General features: G+C 39.0%; 2 protein-coding genes across 7 annotated transcripts in view; one reads left to right on the top strand and one right to left on the bottom strand.

The window, feature by feature from the left end:
* Positions 1-20,691, bottom strand: part of LOC122988795 (protein SPO16 homolog) — a 31,842-nt gene extending 11,151 nt beyond the window's left edge. For 4 of the 6 annotated variants that reach the window (XR_006404887.1, XR_006404885.1, XR_006404888.1 and 1 more), the window contains exons 1-5: positions 20,540-20,691; positions 20,204-20,297; positions 19,667-19,838; positions 19,190-19,268; positions 18,934-19,082 (exon numbers count right to left, since the gene is read on the bottom strand). Coding sequence is in view for 2 of the 6 variants with exons in the window: in XM_044361413.1 (XP_044217348.1) it covers positions 18,975-19,082; positions 19,190-19,268; positions 19,667-19,838; positions 20,204-20,297; positions 20,540-20,605 (519 nt within the window). In the remaining 4 variants the exon portion in view is untranslated. Of the gene's footprint in view, positions 1-15,359; positions 15,404-18,751; positions 19,083-19,189; positions 19,269-19,666; positions 19,839-20,203; positions 20,298-20,539 lie in introns of those variants that run through there. The other 2 variants (XR_006404886.1, XM_044361412.1) reach the window with 2 other exon arrangements.
* LOC122988791 (glomulin-like) lies at positions 9,069-18,815 on the top strand. Its single transcript, XM_044361407.1, has 18 exons — positions 9,069-11,646; positions 12,460-12,585; positions 13,502-13,612; positions 13,689-13,797; positions 14,336-14,585; positions 15,148-15,238; positions 15,350-15,516; positions 15,630-15,683; positions 15,774-15,804; positions 15,907-15,996; positions 16,380-16,421; positions 16,527-16,600; positions 17,118-17,202; positions 17,345-17,454; positions 18,043-18,106; positions 18,199-18,334; positions 18,452-18,546; positions 18,641-18,815. Exons 1-18 carry the CDS (start codon positions 11,608-11,610, stop codon positions 18,716-18,718), a joined length of 1,752 nt encoding a protein of 583 aa, XP_044217342.1. The 5' UTR covers positions 9,069-11,607; the 3' UTR covers positions 18,719-18,815.
* Positions 20,692-21,190: the final 499 nt, after the last annotated feature.

The raw sequence follows: 21,190 nt of genomic DNA, 5'->3' as shown, positions 1-21,190 counted from the left end.
TCAATGTGATTGTTCCCCCTGAGGGTGAGCGGGCCTGTTGTGTATATTGTGATAATAATGTGGCGCTTGCTCTCACGCTCTGTTCAGCAGATTTCACACAGGTTTCACAGATACATAGAGAGATAAGATGAGAGGGACACAGAATTTCAAAGCGCAAGCTTCGGAGAAAAAGCACTGATTAATATGCTCTTGTGTGGGGACGATAACAAGAGCTTCCTGGAAGATGAAAAGATATTAAATAAACTGATGACTGTTTTCATACCTTCTGCATACACACTTCGTTTGGGAAAGTTTTCTGCATCAGAGAGACTTTTATTCTCACCTGTCCCCTCCCCAGTTGACACGCCAACTAAGCCAGGACAGATGAAGAGAGGCCGGGCTCATATAGGACACAGCTCTTTTGTTGCAGAGGCTTATTCATTATTCACCTGATCTGAAAAACAGACTGCAAACCTTCTGCACAGCTGTCATCAAGCAACAAGGCGTAGACACAAATTATTCATGACTCTGGAAAGAAAAGGCAGCAGAATGAGAGGAAAATAATAACAAGAGACACCAGTGAGGCAGCTGACGGGCTGAACACGTGTGGGGAGAGTCGGGCCTCTTCGGGCTGACAAGCCTCCTCCTGGAGCGCCAGCCGTGGCTACAACACGCTTCCCCTGCCTGCCTGGACCGCTTTGACACACCTACTGACTTTTACACTGTAGCATGAAACAAGGATGCAAATGTGTGTTTATGACTTTTATATTGTTTAAGAGATTTTTTCCCCATTAATAAGCCCATTTATCTCAAGTTTATGTTTCAACAGTAATCAGTAAGTGACTTAGTTTAGTATCTCCTCATGTCTTAAGCAGCTCTTCTTAAGGTGTGAGGTATCTAGTCAATGCTCTTTTCACCTGCCTTAATCAAAACGTTTTAGACAGGTACGGATTGCACAAAACTCTGCCACAGGGCTCTTAACTGAAACTTAGACATGGGATCATATTACACCTCTTTAGCTTCTCTACGCTGGCTGCCTGTTTGTTCCAGAATTGATTTTAAAGTTGTAACTTTTAAAGCACCTAGCCACATTACTGAACTGTTAAAGGTCCAGTGTGTAAGATTTAGTGGGATCTAGAGGAACAGACTTGGCAGAAATGGAATATAATATTCATAAGTAATTTTTAATTAGTGTATAATCACCTGAAAATAAGAATCATTGTGTTTTTGTTACAAGAATGAGCCCTTTATATCTACACAGGGAGCGGGTCCTCTTCCACGGAGCCCGCCATGTTGCACCGCCATGTTTCTACGGTAGCCCAGAACAGACAAAGCAAACACTGGTTCTAGAGAGGGCCTTTCGTGTTTTTCGCAAATTTCTCAGCCATCGTAGGTTCTCCTACACGCTTGGAAGAGAAGGGAGAGGCCAATTTTTTTTTCCTAGGATGGTGAAAACATGAACTGCCCTACTCTGCCTCTGACTGGCTAGTATTCATTGCCTTCATTGGTTGGGTTAGTTAAGTTTAGGTATGAGGAGTGAGATTGGTTAGGGTAAGGGTAAGAATATCAGGGTAAGAGGCCAATCAGAGGCAGAGTAGGGCAGTTCATGTTTTCACCATCCTAGGAAAAAAACTATTGTGAGGGGGAGGGGTATTCAGTTCAATCTGCAACCTCACCACTAGATGTCACTAAATTGTACGCACTGGTCCTTTAAGTCCATACAAACATTAACGTAACCTAAGATCCTCGAGCAGTGGCCTCTTAGGCATCAGACTCAAAGCTAACAGAGTCTGTGTCCTCTTGAAATCACTTCGCATAACATAATATGACACATTCATGCAGGAAAGTGTGTGTGTGTGTGTGTGTGCACGAGGGGTGGACAGTTATGTTGTTTTCAGTCTTCAAGCCCGTTTATAATGGCATGTCCCAAGGTGTTTGTGCGTGTGTGTGTGATTCTAAAGCCGTGACCACACACACACACACACACATACAAACACACACTCACACACACTAGTGACATGAGAAAATGGTGGAGGCCAAATGAGAGCCGACATATTTCTCTGGCCGCCTTGAAAGCTTTCCATTAGCCGGGCTCTGTTCAGAGGGTCTGGGGCCCTGAACAGCATGAGTCCGTGTGGGGGCTGGTGGTGGAGGGTTGGGTGGGTTGTTGTGGGGGAGGCTGGTAGGGGATGGGGACCCACAGGTTTGATGAAAGGGGGGTTGGTAAGGCTGTCCGCTTATTTAAAGACATGTTTATCTGGTTCATTTAGCATTACATATCAGTAGACAATTTGGATGTGAGCTGTCAGTCACGGACAAAAAGGCAGCTGTGTTTGAGTCTGTGTCAGTGTCCTCTGCTCTCTGGGTGCTTTTACACAAAAGATTTCATATTCTGTACCTGTACAAAAAAAAAGAACCTGTGTTCAATCCTTTTACTGCATCTGCTGCTACATAACTCGCCCCTCTCTCTCTCTCGCCTTGTTGGCCTGGTTTTGTCTTTTATCCAAAGTCATGTCTAATAACAAATGAATCCTGAAGGTGACATTAAAAGGATCCACTCTGGGTTGATAACAAAGGATTCTCTTCTCTTCGGGGGGGAAAAAAAACATGAAAAGGAAATCCTCTGAACACAAGTGACAAGAAAGAACAGCCTTTTAGTCAGTAGTTGATATTCTTGTTCACTCAGAAAAAGGCTTTACATCGCTGAGAATTTGTGATGAGATGGTGTGCGGAATATAACGCTGTGAGATTCATGCACAAATCCATGCATGCTATACAGTTAACATGCTAATGTGAGAAAAACACTATGAGCAGCACACACAGGGTTGTTGACTGAACTAAATACATACTAAATAATTTTGTGGCTCAGATGGAAATGTGTCCTTAGCACAGAGTATAAAAACGGTCACATACTAAAGTTCTTAGTCAAATTCTACTACTTTTTAAAAAATGTGTTCTTTGTCCAGAAAGGTTCTGATTCAAATCATAATTTTCCTAATTTTAGACAATATTTTATACATCTTCCGTGTTCAGAAAACATTTATCATTTGACAAGTTTGGCTTCTTTTATTAGACATATTAAATGTTTACATTAAATACGTTTAATGGTATTTAAAAAGTAACATTTTGGTATCAGCAATAAAACTCAGGTATAGTATCTACACTAGTACTGAAAATTTTCATTGATACCAAACAAATATAAAGCTCAACAGTTGTACTGATGTCAATGATCCTACTACTCAAAAGTGTAAAGCACATGTAAATTACAATGTACTTATGCATAAATAAACAAATCATATACAGAATCCACTGTTGTGTATCCAAAATATAAATTAAGTTGTAAACTGTGTTGTTACACAGGAAAAACACAAAACGCTCATTCTGTTTATATTATCTATGCAAACAGCAAATGATTTGAGTGAGCATGGCAGCACAAGATGTTACTGTGTGATACAGTCGTACTCTTAACCTGGCCTGATTGCAGCTATGAATCTTTCTAAAATATTCATAAGATCCATTTCACAAATGACCAAGCCAAGCATGTGCCTGTATCTGAATAGCAAAGAGAGTGCGAGGCGAGGAGGATCTATAAGAGGAGCCCGCAACCGGAGGAAGGAGTACAAAATGACAAAGATTTATTCTCAGCCATGATCAAATATTTATGCTGAGGCATTCAAGTAAAGTTACTTTTTGTGTTCTGATTTAATGAATGATTTGAGCAGTGGCGGTGCTGGGAGGCACAGATGTTGGGTTTGCTGAAGCCTGCACTAATGCCCATTCAGGGGTCTGTGTGGTCATGTGTCAGACTGCAGCAGGATCAAAGCAGAGTAATGCCATTGTGGAGATCACAGCATAGAGGAGTAGGATGGTAAGTACTTCCGCAGCCCCAGAGGTTTACACTGGGCCGCGGCTGAGGCAGACGGAGCGAGAAAGGAGGGGAATAATTACTATATTAATATTTTGTCTTTTTTTTTTTTTTTTTTAAATCCTGCCGGAGAAAGGTTGTTTTTAATGGCTAAGGGAAACGGTGATCCGGAATCATTAGCCGACCTTTGATATTTCTTGTTCTTTTTATCACATGCCAGTATGTTGCCAATCACTCCATTAGAGATGAGCCACTTTCCAACAGGCCTGCATACGGTGGGATTGATCCAAAACGACAAAGCCACAGTCAAAAGAAATGGATCCTGGCTGTGCAGTGACTCTCCCATTCTCCCTCTGGCATCCTCTGAAACATTAATGACCCCAAGCTGAATCTGATCTGTCCTTCTTTACTCAGTGTTTTATCTTTACTCTGAAACCGTCTACCCACTAATAATATTCATGTAACATCATCTGAGATAAATATAAAGAACTGATTAGTTGTGTCACAAAGTTTTTCTGGATAAATTTAATCAAACTGAAATGACAGTGGGGTTAAGTTGAGAATTCTGACAAATAATACACTATATAGGAAAAAGTTGAACTTCATAACTATGAAAAGATTCCAAATAAAGTTGTTAAGTCTCCAAATTCAAAGAACAGTCAAGATCAGATGACCTGAAAGGAAGTTGTGAGTGAGCAGGAAGTGCCAGGAGACATCTTTGGCAGGTGAAATAGAAATTCTAACACTCAAGTGAACACTTAAACGGATAAAGGGAGTTTGGAAAAAAAAAAAGGCTAAAAGCCTCCATCACTTCCAACAAGACATTGGTACCCCAAACACAGTGTGTCAGCATCTTTAAACACCGGAGAGAAGGGGAGATGACAAAATCGTTTTGACAGCCAGTTCACATGTAACATCTCCGATTCATTCACCTTGGGGAGTTGCTGGGCAGTTTTACCCTGCTGCCGGGGGAAACCAAGCCCTGTGTGCGATAGCAGAGTGGGCAGGGCAGAGCTTGTGCGCCGCGCCACGCTCCACTTATTGATCAGAGTCAGACAGGGTGTCAGTCTCCACAGCCCCGAGATACAGCAGGCAAGCAGCAGTTATCTGTGTCTATAAGGCGTCCGCTCTGTGTGTATTGATTGGGAACAACTCGACACTAGGAATTGTCATCAAAATGCCGATTTACAAAAGGTTGAGCAAGTGATGGTGAAGTCTGCATGGTCCAGGCAGTATGGATTTGTTGATGCAGTTCCCCCAGCGGTGCTCAATACCAGACAAACGTCGCAGCACAGGAGAGGCGTCCGGCCTGGTCCTTTGTCTCGCCTTGGGAGCTTTCACCTCATAGTACACGGGTACATAAAGCAGCATTACGCCATGTTGAAAGATGTGAAAAAGACTGGAGTACATTCCCCCAACAGCCTTTGCCAGAGCACAAACAAATGTTCTCCAAACACACTCACACACTCAGACCACACCCGCACAGCCCCTCCCTGCAATTGTTTGCCACAGGGGCAAAGCTTTTACAAAAAGGGGCCGAGGTCAAGATTTTCCCTTGTGAGACCACCATCTCCATTAGCTCTCAGTTCACCAGGGTATCTCTTTCCCCCTAAAGATATTCTACTTCTAGACTCTACTTCCAAAGACTAGCAGTGAGAGAAGATGAAAAAAAAACAAACACTTACTGTAAAATCATCTCCACATCACTTGGATACAGGCTTTGACTTACGCCAGTTCACCCAAATTACATCCAGACATATTTTTCCACATAGTGATAATCTAGCCATGCAGATACAGTAGTTTCAGTTTTATCTGCTGAGGTCATTTTGGCAGGACAGGATTGCAAGAAGAAAACGTTTAAAGCCGTCCGACTTCATCAGCGTCACAACTGTGCAGAACAGAGGCCACTTAAACAGCAAAGAAACAAGTGAACCAATTTAAGGTAATTGGCATTACACCTAGCAAGCAATCACATATTAACATTGCAACAAAATGTGCACACAGTCTACCAAATCTACTACATGAAACTCCACAAATCTATGAAAACACATCATATTTTAATGCATATACAAATATGCAATAAGTAGACACTGCATAGCTCCCTAATCCACAGTTAAGAGAATCAAAATATCTACATTGGGATATTAAGAACGGACCAATACAAAACATAAAACCTTAAAAAAGTAAAGCATGGTACACTGTGGAATGTGGAGAGGGGCCTCTGCAGAGCAAGAGCAGCAATTGCTTCCTAACCCTAAAACCCTAAAACTTTATGTAAATATTGCCTTTACATAGAAGTATTAATAGTTTAATGAACAGCACTTCATTTATGGCTAGACAAGGTTTACACAAGAATACATGGCTTTCCTGTGATTTGGGTGAATTGGACGAAATTCAAACTATGAGACATTTAAATTCAATTGAGATCCTTTCGCTCAAAAGGTAAAGCAGCAATCACAAAAGCAAATCTGGACTGTATAAAAATATCTTAAAATCAAATTCATCTGCGCGGCTCAGAAAGCAGCAGTGTAGCTGAAGTGGGACCCCTGGGAGAGGCCCTAAACATGGCAGTTTTTCTTGACAAGCACAGCGGGGCCTGGGGAGGTTTTGGGCAGACAGGAGAGCTTGCAGCAGTCTGCTGAGGCCTCCGGGGGAAGCCGACTGGATAAATAGTTCACTTAGAACCTCTTGCTCTCTAAGAGGTCACCAAGGAAATATGGGATGAAGAGGGAAAATGGAGAGGCTTTATCCGGCTCTCATAGGATTGCTCCCTGTTTGTATATTAGACTACTCCATAAATACTGCACTATCTGCTGCACTACTGAAATGAGATACAGTCAATCATGTCTCATTCCTGCTCTTTCTTGTTCTCTGTTTTCTTCGTTCTTGTTCTCTAAATCAGAGAACAAACTCATTTAACTGTACCTTGTTTTCAATCAGGAAATATGTAATAAACCTTGAACTTCATCCTCAAGAACACACGCTGTACATTCAAATTTATTTTTTTAAATTTAAAAAAATGAATAAAACTCAAACCATGATGCTAAACTCATGCGCAGTTTTTCTCATACTAGAGCTTATAGAAGGCCATCCTCTACACACCTTGTTACACAACTGTGTTGTTGTAGTCCAGCAAATTAAATATAAATGGATATGTGATATCAGTGACCTGAGATATGCCTCTGAACACTGCCGACCGCTCCACACATGCCTAGACAGCACACAGACTGTCGTACAGTATCATCACCTGACCTGAAGATTGCTCATGATATGCATCCATGGAAATGGATACTATAGTTGAAGAAATATATCCTTCAAAATAAATGTACCTACTAGCTACTCTACAATGATCTGTGAGTGCAAAGTGCAGCTGCAGATTGTGTCAGATTTCAAACGGAAATATTTTATCTCCTGAACAAAGATACAGGAAGCAAGATACGTTAGTGGCCACACTTCATAAGCCACCGTTATACCACATTTAATAATGAAACCAGTGCAAAAATACAGGACGACATTTAGGCCAAACTGAGAGTCATTATACAGCAAGACACAGACACTTTAGACTAAGTAATGTGATTTTCTCTGTATTGTTAGGTATAAAATGTTCTCTATATGTAGTGGTGCAATGTACAGTATATAATAAAACTGAGTCCACCTCTGTGTAATATCACTAAAATGTTAAATGATTCAAAATTGTACCATCTTACAATAATTGTTGATGTTGAATCAATAACTAATTAATAGTATTTTTAGGGTGAAGTGTAGGGTATTTAATCTTATTTGTAATTAAAATCAAACAGGTTAGATAGACTAAATTGAAAATACGGGTCTCAAAATACAACATCAATGCAACAAAAGAGAGTAAACCTGTGACTTCCAGTTAAGACTAATTGCTTGAACAAGGTTATAAAAGAACCTGTGAATGCAACAACTTCCCCAGTTTCGGTCTGGGTTGTGTATCATGCAACATGGCTCCACATGGTGAGGAATTGCCTGAACAAGTAAGAAACCAGATTGTGAGACTTCATAAAGATGAGAGAGGGTACAAGATCATCAGGAGGCTACTGAAAAGAAGCCTAAACACAGTTGCAGCAGTGGTTAGGAGGTAAAGGAGAATCCAAACTACCAATAACAGAAGGTGTAGTGGCTGTCCCTGAAAAATGACGGCACACACAATTCACTATTTACCCAACCTTGTATTGAAAAACAGATGGGCAAGTGCTTCTGAATTGGCACAAGGATTATCTGTGGAAATTGGTGTTTCAGTGTCAGCTCAGACAGTGTGAAGGACATTGCATGAAGTCAACCTCTACAGACAACATCCAAAAAGAAAATCATTGCTCACAAAATGGAACAAAACTGCAAGATTAAACTTTGCCAAAGAAGATGAGAAGAAGCCTGATGACTATTGGCAGCACATTCTTTGGTCAGATGAAACCAAAATAGATTAGTTTGGATCAGATGGGGTCCAAAATGTTTGGCGTGGACCTGGCTGGGACTACCACAGTGACTGCATAGTGCCGACCATGAAACATGGAGGTGGGAGTGTGCTGATATGGGGCTGCATGAGTACAGAAAATGTAGAGGCAAACATGTATAGATGGCACTATGAACATAAGTTTGTATAACTAAATACTGAATGAAAGGTGACTACCAGTCACAAGAGGGTTGGCAGGAGACGAATTTTTCAACATGACAATGATCCCAAACACACTGCAAAAATCACAAGAGTTTTTAAAGAAGATAAAAAAGTGAAAACTATGACTTGGCCAAGTATGTCCCCTGAACTGAATCCAGTAGAACACCTCTGGAGTATTTTAAAGAGGAAGGTAGAGCAAGAAAACCCCTCCAGTGAAGAGCAGCTGAACAGAATCATCTGAGAAGAATGATTTGTTCTAGACTTGTATCATCTCTGCCCAGGAGGATCCAATCTGTCATCACTTATAAAGGTAGGCATACAAAATATTTAAAAAAATAAAAGAATGGAGTCTCGGTGTGCTGACTTTTGTTGCAGTTCATTCTTAAATATGGACTTTTCATTATCACAAGTGCATTAGCTTAATTCTTCTTGAATTTGTCTAAAATCACACAAAATTATATTTAATTGAAATGATTTGTAATTACTTAATATTTTAGTGATATGGAACAGGTGTATACTCAGTTTTGTTATATACTGGAACTAAGTACATTGACTCAAGTACTGTACCTAAGAACAATTTGGAGGTACTTGTACTTTACTTGAGCACTTCCATATATTTTCTACTTTATATCAACTGCATTTCAGGGGGGGATACATAATTTTACCCCACTACATCTATTTTAAAGTTAAAATTAATAGCAAATTGGACATCTAAAACATATGATCAGCTAAAATATGATGCTTTGTTATAGATAAACTATGAAAAATGAAATGAAGTAGTTACAATTATCTCCACTTTGACCCAATGCAACATTAAAATCTATTAAAAAATAAGCATAATACGTGTTTTTTTTTACTTTTGATAATTCACGTACATTTTGTTGATGACACTTCTGTGCTTTTACTTAAGTATAATTTTGAATGCAGGACACTTACAGTACATTGTAGTATTGCAGGCTAGGTATTACAGCCCTCCAGACAAACAGTGCCCTCCTGAGTTAGAAAGTGATCACTGCTTTTACTGACTCATCTAGACAGGAAAGGAAAATTTAAGCCCACCTTTCTTAATATAGAGCTGTGAATTTTCATTTAAGCAGAGCTGATTCTCACGTTAATGCTTTTTCAGTGTTTTGTACCCATGAATGTACACACAGCAGGAGTTCCATTTCAATGAAAAGAATTTATTATTAGGTTGCATTTAGATGGTGTCTAAGCTAAAGTTATTTGTAGTTTAGCTATTAAAACTTAAAATTTTAAAAAAGCTATTAATTGGGTGTATTTGATGCTTCACTTCAGCAACTACAGTTATACATAAGCAATATCATAATAACACATACTGATCCTGATCCTGAATGTTATTTTGTATTTCCTGCACTCAGAGAGCGCTGTCAAAACAGAACCTCATCGGCCAGTAATTAAGAATGACAAAATCAGGTACAAACATGGAGTGAGCGGCAGTCTGTGTACTGTATTTGCTTTGTGGCTTTTGTCTAACGCTTTCATCACACAGCAATACCAAAAGCAAACCTGAGCGGCAGATGTTGGCTAAATCCGACCGTTCAAACACGCTTCTCTCCCTATTCATCTAAAATCAGGACTAGAGCTGCTCCTTTACTGGAGCAGGAAGTCAGTGATTGTACCTCTATTATATTACACATGCATGCGAACGCTGGGAGGGAAAAGATGATCCAAGCCTTTGAAGCCTTTGTGTTTACACAGAGGAGCAATATGTTGTCATTAAGCAATCATGGAAAGTCATTCTTAATCCTTGTGCCTCTGTGTACAACAGACTCTTCCATTTAATTATATAGTGAAGTCTGGAGCTCACAGCAAGCGTCCCGGGTGGATTCATTCGTCTAATAATCTGTCAAAGCACAAAAACACTCAGACCTGTGCTGCTCGTATTATAGATTCTAAACAAATTCTTCATCCGTCATAAAATCAATTACAAAGGCCCATACCAGTCCATTTACTACAAATATATACATGTATACATCACACTATTGTTGATCTTTTCCCAAAGCATGCCATTGCAATTGACACTAAGATGCCAGTTTATTACATAAACCAAGCTTAAAGTCTAAAAAAACCCCTGCAATAAAACTCTACTACTGTAGTTTGATTTGTGTCAAGCGAAGGGCAACCAAGGCACCAAATGTACAGCATAAAATAACAAAGCTGAATCTACACCTCTCTGAAACAGGTTCAACAAAGGCTCAACATTGTAATCTGACAGTAGGATTTATTTTTAGCTAGATGTACCTAATAAACCACTGTTTTCCTTTCATATCTGCAAAGTATAAAAATAACCTTATAGGGCTTGAAGATTGCAAGAGAATGGAAATGCATCAGAGTAAATATCACGTCTGCCGTCATTTTGGTTAAACTTACAATTTCTTCTCATGTCCGTCAGCACTCTGCTGCTTTACCACACACCGTGGGTATCAGTGTGGTGGACAACCGTTACATCACAACCTCCTTTATCAAGCAATAAAATCAGACATGATGTTCACTGTGATGGATTACCTGACGCAAGCAACACCTCAGTATACTTTGGAAAAAGGCAGGGATTCTACGTGCACTCAGTGAAATGATTAAAAACCCCCATTAATTTAACGAACAAAGTAGATGCTGGTGCAATATGAAAACACATATGAGTCACAGACTGTGCTCAAGTGGCATATCCCCACCTACAGTGCAGGAAATGAGGCAAAAATTTCAGTGAATGATTGAGAATTACTAAAATAATCACAGTGGATTCCCTGGTATGACATATTGAAAGAGTACTTTGGAGTCCTTCCAAAGAATGACAACTTCTGCTATATTTGTTTCACAGAACTGAGAGTGTTATTCAACAGGCTCCTTCCAGACACTTCCAACATTTTCTGTGACCACATAGAAGTGCTCTGGTTTAATCCTATTACATGTGAAGCACAAAGGGAGATAAGAGGTTTATGTTAGGGACTGAATCGCTGTCCTTCGAGACATCAGTAGAGCTGCACATTTGGTTCTGACACGTTATTCTAGCTGCCACAGCTGCTATTGCTCAAGCCCTTTTTGGAGCACTGAAAATAAAGAAATATTGATAATAGGATTGCCTGTAAGGACTAGGCAGACACTGACAATGAATGAGGATCAGGTCAATGACATAATCAAGAGATGGGTAAGTCATCGATATTCTACATCACTGTAATACAATTTAGCTGAGGTAATCATACTTATGATCGCCTGCAGGATATTGCCAGCTGAACATTGCAAGTGTGCGCTTTCACAAAGTTGTATCTAAAGTGTTGTTTTTATAAAATGATTACTGTTCATGCAGGTGGTTCGGTCTGCATTGTACACTGCCCCCCTCACCCTATTGTAACCTATCCAGATAATACTCAAAAAAAAAGGGGGAGCATTGATGCTGGAAGAGGTAGAGCACTTGTTCTTCATGCTATTGAACGTCTATATTTGTGCACATTTTGAGCATTTGTACATTCTCTCCTTTTCCATATTCCCTTCCTTTTTTTCTGAGTTTATCACCCACTTGGGAGGCCCTTTTCCACTGTTTCCTGTGGATTCCTAGAACTATCAAGATAAATAAGCAAACATGCCAAACATGATATATAATTCAACATATTTGCTATTTTATAGTTTGTACTAACAAACAAAATTTGCTGACATTTGGATCTAAAGAAAACGAACTGGAACTGGCTTATCTTTAAATTTCTCTTTGACAGTTTCTGTTATGACTATCATATCATATTTTTTTCAAAACTGTATATTGGCTTTATATTTCAGAATAAGATGCATTTGGAGATATTATATTTTTAATGTGACATGGTAACCAGTAAAAATGTCAACACCAAATTGTTTTTTTTTCTTTGAGTTTCATACAGGAAACGCACATTTTAAAGCTGAATTAATCCTGTATATCAGCCAAAGTGAAGAATTCATTGAGTTATCTGACAATCCTCCATCTTGTATTTAGAGAGGTACTGCAGAAGAAGATTTAAAGCCAGATGACTACCAACGGTTCAAGAATTTAGGATCTGCCTGCCTCACTCAGGGAGACAGTGAACAACTCCTGAAATGTATTCAAGATAAGAAAAACCAGGTATTTCTCCTCCATCACTAACAGATCTAACAGAGACAGATCTCCATCCTCAGAGGTAAAACACTGACTAGAAGTAGTCACACTTTACGGATGTAGAGTTGCAGTAGATTGACAGTGTTAATCTGTCATACAGGACTAAAAGTGCATACACAGTCACACTGCAGCCTCCTGAGCAACAGCAGTCACGTATCTAGTGAAGCGAAAGCAGCAGCCACTTCCCCACGACCCAACTATGCTAAACATCAACATGCAGCCACTACTCTGTGCTTGCTGACCTCTTGACCTGGAGGTGTGGGAAGGAAACGGAGCAGATATTCAGTCAGATTTCTCGCTCCACTGATAAACCTCTTCAATACGGCACTCCTCTAAGTGCCCTTGGTTGTCCCATCTCTCCATGCTTCATGCAGTTGTGTCCAGCGTACTTTTAGAAGCATGTGTCATCTCTTCCTCCTTCCTCTTTCTGAAGTGAGAACAATCTCAAGGGGTTCAAATGATTACCAAATGAGAAATCTTTGGCTTTCAGCATGGATGTAGGGAAAGAACTTGCAAAAGACATCTACCAATATCTCCCTTATTCATATAACAAGGGTTCCCTCTCAGATAAAGTAACAAATATATTTTGTGGGTAAGTCAATTAATTGTAGCCTTTGACATTGTCAGCTTTAAAAAGCTCTGCATCTTTTCCATCTTTGAGACGCTCAAACGTGCCTTAAAGGCACCCAACCACTCATAACACACTTGAAGCTCTGTTGGTTGTCAGTTCAAATGCAAAAACTGTGTGAAACTGCAGTTGCTTGCACCTGTTTATGTAGCGACACATGCAAATGGGAAGGAAGGGGCTGCCAAAAGCACAGCAGTAGGGTTGGTTACTGATCACTGATGAATATAACAATTGTGTTTTCTCTTGCACTTGCAGAGTATTGTCAAGTCGATGGGTTGTGTTCTCTTGGCACCTCTGGTAAATGAAGTAGTTAAAAAAGACAAGAGTCTTGATCACTGCCAGGCTGCCATCACATATTTGACCAGGGTAGGTGCAAACTATTCATCTATATAATGAGACATGTTTCCTATACATTAGATTAAATGTCTGTTCTGTTGTCTAGACTTGCAAACCAGATGAACTCCTGCATAGCTTGCTTGAACTAATTGAAGACATTGATCCAGATGCCATTTCTGAGACCATCATAGCTCTTGTTCCGCATCTTCTAACAGGTATCAAAGCTCTTTATGTGCTACTATTACTTACTAGTACTGTACATCCTCCCCTCCAAACAGAAATACTGTCTGTGACATCTATATTTTATGATAATTAATATCTTGTTTTGTCCGACCAAAAAAAAAATTTTAAAAAATGACTAAAGCTATTATTCGATTATCAAAATGGTAGTGGATTAATTTTCTGTCAATCGACTCATTGTTGCAGCTCTAGGTATGACAAATAAAGTATTATACGAAGGATTGTAGCAACTTTATAATGAATTATGCAAGTGTTATAAATCTTACTGCTGATATTCCCTTCACAAAAATGAATTAACCCTTCCTGTATTTTTATTATTATTACTATTAAATATGGCCAACAAATATATCCGTGAACACTATCAGTCATACAGGTAACTGGATGTGTAGTTGTCTCATTACTTCTCGACATACTCATGGCTGTTTTGCTGTTGATAAAGCAGTTGTTCAAAAAATGGTATTTGGCTCCCCCTGCTGTAATAATGTCAACTAACAACAACACTGTCTTGAAAAGTGCTGCTGCGGTTGGATGAGAGAAAAGCAGCTTCTGTGGGTTTGGCTCTGTCTGCCCTGCAGAAGCAGCTGTCCCGGCTGCCTGTGCCTTACACCCAGCAGCAGGAGGAAGCAGATGAGTACGGTCTATGTCGCTGCTGCACCGCCTTAGCTGTGCTCACAAAACCCTTCATAGAGGAAGTGAAGAGGAAAGACGGAAACAGTGTTACTAGCACAGAGGATGAGGAGCTTAAGACGGAGCTTCTCGAGTTGTAGGTTTCTGTTTCTGTTTGGTTGAGTTGAAAACAGCATAATGAGGTGTTAATGATAAATACACATGGCCTGTGTGGTTATTTAGAGATCAAGATTTGTCTCTGTAGTTTTTACGTAGTTGATCTATCTATCTACCAATTTTTAACAATGTTGTAGTTTAGAGTTCCTTCTCTTGCTGTATTATTTTGGTCAAATCAGGAAAAGCACAGGTGCAATTAATAACATTCATTATGGCTGCATTACATTTAGGTGATCCAATTCCAGGTTCTGGTGTTGTGAATGCTCAGTCACTGACATGGTTTACTGGGAAAATGAAATGGAGCCATTGTTAATGTTATCATTCACACCTGTGCTTTTCCTGCTGTGAAAGTTCAATATTTCTGCCGCTAAAGGGTCTATTGGTTTTAGTTTTAAGTGTTGTTTCCGTTGATGACAATGTATATTTAACACTTTTAACACCATGTTTAAGTTTACTACTATTTTACAATATTAAACTTGGAGGTGTAGTATCAAAATCAAATGGTCATAAGAGGCTTAGTGATGATCTGTTTTTCGGTGCAGCTGTCTGAGGAGCTTGAGAGAGCCTTTGCTTGAGGCTGAACTGACCCGAGACAGAAAATCCTCACTGTGGCTCTTTGCAACAGAGATAATGGTAAATGCATGATCCTCTCTTCTTCTTTTCCCATCAAAGGGAAAGCAGTCCTACAGTGGAGGACTTTTCAGTGTGATATATTTTTTTAACAACCACTACACAATCCAACAGGTCACATTACCTGCAATCCAAGAGTCTCTTCCAGAGCTCCTGTTCTTCAGCTCACTGAAGAAAAAAACATCACAGGACATCAGTCAGTCTATGGAGTCACGAGCATGTCTAGCGTATCTGCTGTTTGTCCAGCTCATCGCCATTGACAGATTCCCAGCAGTATTCAGGTAAAATGAGAAGACATAACCTGGTCAGCCTGATGCTGACACACGGGAGACTATCCTCATTGTAACTGCACGGTAACAAGATATTTACATTGCACTTTTTCCTGCTGTTCCAGCCCTGTGTTTGTTCTTCAGTGCAACATGGAATACATCAATCAGCTGCTCAGTAGGTACGCTGCTAAAACAACATGAAGTGAATAAGGTTCTTATTTTAAAATGATTTTTTAAGTATCATCTGTCATATATTGTTTCTTTGACAGCAAAAAGGAGTCACACTTACTCAAAGGACTGGTAAGTGCATATCAATATTACTCTAATTTCACAGAGCTGAGATTTAACTGGAAACACAGAACTAAAGTCATTTTTTCTTGGGCATAATTGTGTATGAATCAGGCACTGTATAGAAAAAGCTTGGAGAGTGTGCAGGACAACAGCCTTCCAGTGAGTCTACTGGAGCTGAAGAGCTTCTACAATGTACCGCAGGTAAGACAAGCACGACATCAGCTCAAGTTTTACAGCCTTATAAGCTGCTTACAGAATTTTACCGCCATATATCATAAAATGACTACAGTTTATCTGCAGGGCTCAAGGGTTGTTTATCAGTACAACTTCTTCATTCAACAATGACTTTGTGTACTCTGGGTTTGGGCACTGACATCTATCATAAGTCTCAGTGGTCACAAACCAAATTTGTCATAAAATGTTACGTGGCACATCTCTGCTACGGCAAAAATTATGACCAAATACCAGTGATCTATATACTTCAGGTCAGCTGTCATGGTGATCAAATGATACACTTGTACCGAATGCAGAGTATGATTATTTTGGACCAATCAACGACATTCATGCTGTGCTGAAATTCACAGAACCTGCGGCAACTTCTCACTGACTGCCCGATGCAACATTTGGTGAGTATACAATATTCATTGATAAGAAGAATGTATTCTGCACCTGTGATAATATGAAACACATGAATTTTCTGGATTTTCTTTGTGTGATCACTGCTTCCTCAGAGAGAATCTGGACTACAGGTTTTCCAGCTCTTCATCAATAAATTAGATGCTGAAGCAAAGCACAAGTTCTTCAGGTGAGAATATCATCAAAGAAGAAAGAAAACACCAAACCATGAGTTTATGTATTAATAGTACAAAAAAATACAGGATATGCCTTTCAAAAGTTAAGCTTACATGCTCTCTGTGGACTAGTTATGATTTGTATATTTGCTCTCAAGTCACATGATTTTTTAAAAATATTCCATTGTCAGATATATGTAGTATCTACTATATACTGATGTTTCTAATTATTTACTTCATAATGAATAATAATTTTATTTTCATAGATTGAACTAGTTTAAACTTAACTACATCTGTTGTTTTCCACAAAATCATGTGCTAATCTATATATTTTCCTCATACTTTTTTTATTATCAATAAACTAGTTAATGTGCTTCAGTGTTAAAAATGTTGCATATGTTTATGTAACTCCATTGGAAGGGGATATATCTATATTCTACTTTCTTGGCTGCATTCTCTTAGCATTTGCAGCCACTGCATGTTATACTGATAATCTTACGTTAATGAACAGAATCACATTTTCTATTGCAGGTGCATGTTAAAAACCAGCAACCATTCAGGTGTAGAAGGTTATATCATAAAGAACATCAGGAATCAAGTAGAATTTTCCCTGAAGGTGAGTGCGGGCGTATGTAAGTCAAATGCATGAATTTGCATGAATTTTCACCTTTGTATTTTTCCTGAGTCTTAACAGCTAAGAGGATGTTTGATCTGTTATTGAATTTGAGGGTGTTTAACCTGTGATAACACTCCTCTAGCCGGGCAATGCCAATGAATGGTTCCTGGGAGTGGAGTTTCTCTCGTTGCTGGGACTGGTGTTATGTTTGCCACAGGGTGCTGAGACAGATCTGCTTCACAACATGGACAGGTAATTAAATAAACAAAGGTTTAACTTACAGACAGGCCTGCTCATGTCCTACTTTTAAGTCTACACTAGGCATATCTATTAACTACACATAACATATTTTGCTGTTTTCCAAAGCAGGCCAAAAATCTTTGCTAGACTGAAGGCAGTGCACTCTGGGGGAGTCAGTTTCCCTTTACTGACAGTCTGACTATCTGAGACACAAAGTCTGGACAGTCACCAAAGTCAGAAGTTTTTTGAATCCTACACATAGCTGCTTTTATTTGGCCAAATCACAAACCACATTTATACAAGAGATGCAAGTTATAGACTTGTATCTCCAGTATGTTGTGGTCTTTGTAAGATATATGGAAAACTATATCTACAACTATAATGAAGGCAGCATTTCATGAAATATGGAGCTAAATTAATGTAGATTTAGATGTAAAACTACATAATCAGATCTAATTAAGTTACAGATGTCTGTGGCTACTTGTATTTTTTGAAAACCTATCTCAACCATGTGAAATGTGGCTTTCCTGCAGAGAAACAAAGATCTGTAAATGTGAGAACTGGAAACCATTATGCAATGCCCTGTCTCTGTTTATCCAGGACAATGGAGTGTCTGAATCTTCTGCGCTACCTCCTTATCAGAGACAAAGAACTGAGGAGCAATGTAAGTCGAGTCTAATTCAACACTTTCACTGCTCTTCTGACAGCTAGCTCGGTTAATGCAGAAAGCTGATGATTTACGCCTCCTACCTTCAGGCAGATGTGTGGGAAGAGCTGTGCAGGATCAAAGACAAATATCTCAAAATGCTGCGTGTGTGTATCAGCATATCAAGAGCATATTATTCAGCTGAACTGAAGGCGCTGATAGAGGATCAAAAGCTAAAAGCAAAAGGTAGGCATTGGCTGCTAATCTGTGTAACAAAATGACTTTCATATAACCTTGCACATGGCAGTACAGTGTTAACATTCTGTTTTCATAATGTTTCCTGTTACTATTGTCCTGCTCTAGAGGCCAGAGCTGCTGCTAGATCCACAAAATTATTCAAGAGCATAACGGTGAAACGTGAGAAAGTGTCTAATATGTCCCCAGATGTCCAGAATCAGGTACAGAAACTTTCTTTCCAGTCACTTGTCACAGTTGTTTTGATCTTGACCTCAGTAAGACTATTCAGCTAATTACATGTGTCATATGTCTCAGGTGTTGCAGAGTGCTTTGGTGACATTCGACCTGATGGAGAGTCTTATTGTCCGCATTGAAGAGATCACAGAAGAATAGTTTACGGCAGAATTTTCACTTCAAACCATTGAGTTATGATCTAAACATATTTGTTTTATTTGTCCTGTTTGAACAATAAAAACATTAAAATCATTAACAAATGTGTGAATTATTCTCTGCCAAAACTCTTTGAGGATGTACATCAACTGTTCCATTCAACAATGCCAAAACTGAACAAACTCTGCTAATATTGTATGTTCAAACACATCTTTTACCTGTGATTTTGTATATTCAGTGGTTGAACACCTGCTGAGGTTTACAGTATGTCTCTTAGCATCTCCCACACAGAACTGCTTTCAATGATGTGAGCCCGAGCCAGAGACATCCGGTCCCGGATACTGTCTACATGGGGCTTACTGGTGGCCTGCAGACACATTAGCCTTTGCTTACTTCAAAAGTATCACAAGAGTACATAAGTATAGTTTTATTTATCATACAGAATTACCATTTGTGTGCTGCTGTTATCTTTACCTTGGCAATTGTCAACATACCGTTGACAATCTCAGTAATGTTTCGCACAGGCAAGATCCTGAGATTGCTACCGAAGAATCTGAAAGAGGAAAAGACTTTCTCAATAATTATACATGTATGACTGAATGAATCACATACCAAGAATCAGTAGGGCAAGTTTTAAGATACTAATAAAAAACATTAATGTTAATTAACTGACCTGAACAACCACGGATGGAATGCAGTTTTATGTGTTGTGATGTTTAGTTACATGTATTATATGTCTTCTTATATATGTTATGTTTTTGTTGTGTGTGGACCCCAGGAAGAGTAGCTGCTACCTCAGTGGCAGCTCATGATGATACAAATAAAGAATAAAAATAAGAATCACAATGCATATGTATCCTTGTTACAATAGAGCAAAACAAGGAGGTAAAACTTTCCCAGATTATAACTTGAGAAAGTGACTGAAGTCATAAAAACCACAAATTTATTTACCTGTGCTGAATCAGTGACAAAGTTTCCAATTCCTTTTTCCCATTGAAGGGGGCATATAGAAGTAGAAAGCTGTTCCTGTGAACTTCCACAAACTTCTTTATCCGCTCAATGAGTCCTGACTCCTCAAAAGGCTCTGGGAGATCTTGAGGGTCAACCAACAGAAATGCAGTACCTAGGCAAGTAAGTTATAAATGGCATAATTTAATAATTATAAATATCAATCTTATGTTCAACTAAAACAAAAAATGGCATTACTTGTTCACTGTGAGGCTTATTTTGGACAGAACATCTATGACACATAGGTTTAATATTTGTAGTATATGTATTGACTGTATATAAATATTGTATAATATATAGCTAATGTTTGCAAGTTTGATCTATTGATATACAGTTTAGGAGTAACGTTATGTGTTTTCAATTTTAGCAGCTCCACAAAGTACTAATGTGGTATTCTGTATTTAAAACAGTAAGAAAAGTGCATTGGAAAACTGACTGCCCAGAGAGCTCTATGGGGACAGTGTGAAGTGTTTAAGTTACCTGACAGAGGAAAGATAAAGGCTCCGGACACCACACTATGTGAAAACCTGATGCGGTGCTGCTGCGCGCCCAGCATTCTGCTTGTACCATGGTTCTGGTAAAAACAAATAAACATAATTAAAACAACTTATCTTACAAATTCCGTTAAAGGCCAGATAAGCGTGAATGAGTAATGTTTGGCTGCAGTCATGTAATTTTATGGTTTGTTTTGGTGATAGTAACGTACGTTAGCAATATAACGCTAGCTAGCAAAACTATTTTCTTCATGTTATCAAATTAACCGTTATCTGAAACCAAACTGTCAACATGTGTGACAGTTCAAAATTTAAGACCAACCTGGAGTGATGTGCTGACTACAACGGTTGTTTTCCACTGTGGAGTCGTTTCTTCGTTTGTTGTCATTTCCTTCGGGTCGCTGAGTGTTAAAGGACCAGTTTGTGAGATTTAGTGGCATCTAGTGGTGAAGTTGAAACATGGCGGTGCAACATGGCGGCCTCCGTGGAAGAGGACCCGCTCCCTGTATAGATATAAAGGGCTCATTCTACGGTAACAAAAACAACCATTCTTATTTTCAGGTTATGTACACTGATTAAAACATTTTTGGACACAGGTGTGGTTATTAGTCATGCTAATTTACTGCAACTGTGTTTTTTGTAAGATGAACTATCCCTCCACGTGTCACTGTAAATCATTTTCACTACAGACATTTAAGTTCTGTTAGCAGCAGAAGTAATAACAAGATATGACATTAACATTAATAAAAAATCCACTATATTTTAGTGTACTAGTAAGCAAATGTTAATGTTAATTAATGTTATTAATTACAGCTGTTTCCTGATTTGACACATCAGTCTGTTATGTAAAAGGTCTTTTGTGTGTTGTATAAAAGAGCCTTAAAGAAAAATGACAAAAAAAGAGAATACAGTTTTGAACTTAATCAGTATTCTCTATATGTCTGTGTCTCCCAAACAACAATCCCTCAATGAC

Source organism: Thunnus albacares, chromosome 9, assembly GCF_914725855.1.
Source record: "Thunnus albacares chromosome 9, fThuAlb1.1, whole genome shotgun sequence".
Taxonomy (NCBI): Eukaryota; Metazoa; Chordata; class Actinopteri; order Scombriformes; family Scombridae; genus Thunnus; species Thunnus albacares.
This window is presented reverse-complemented; position numbering and strand designations above follow the sequence as displayed.

Bases quoted from the DNA above. Each gene is read 5' to 3' on its own strand.
- LOC122988791 (XM_044361407.1), top strand. From the start codon at position 11,608: ATGAATGAGGATCAGGTCAATGACATAATCAAGAGATGG. The intron at 13,613-13,688 runs GTAGGTGCAAAC...TCTGTTGTCTAG, and splicing joins CCATCACATATTTGACCAGG to ACTTGCAAACCAGATGAACT. The intron at 15,239-15,349 runs GTAAATGCATGA...ACAATCCAACAG, and splicing joins TCTTTGCAACAGAGATAATG to GTCACATTACCTGCAATCCA.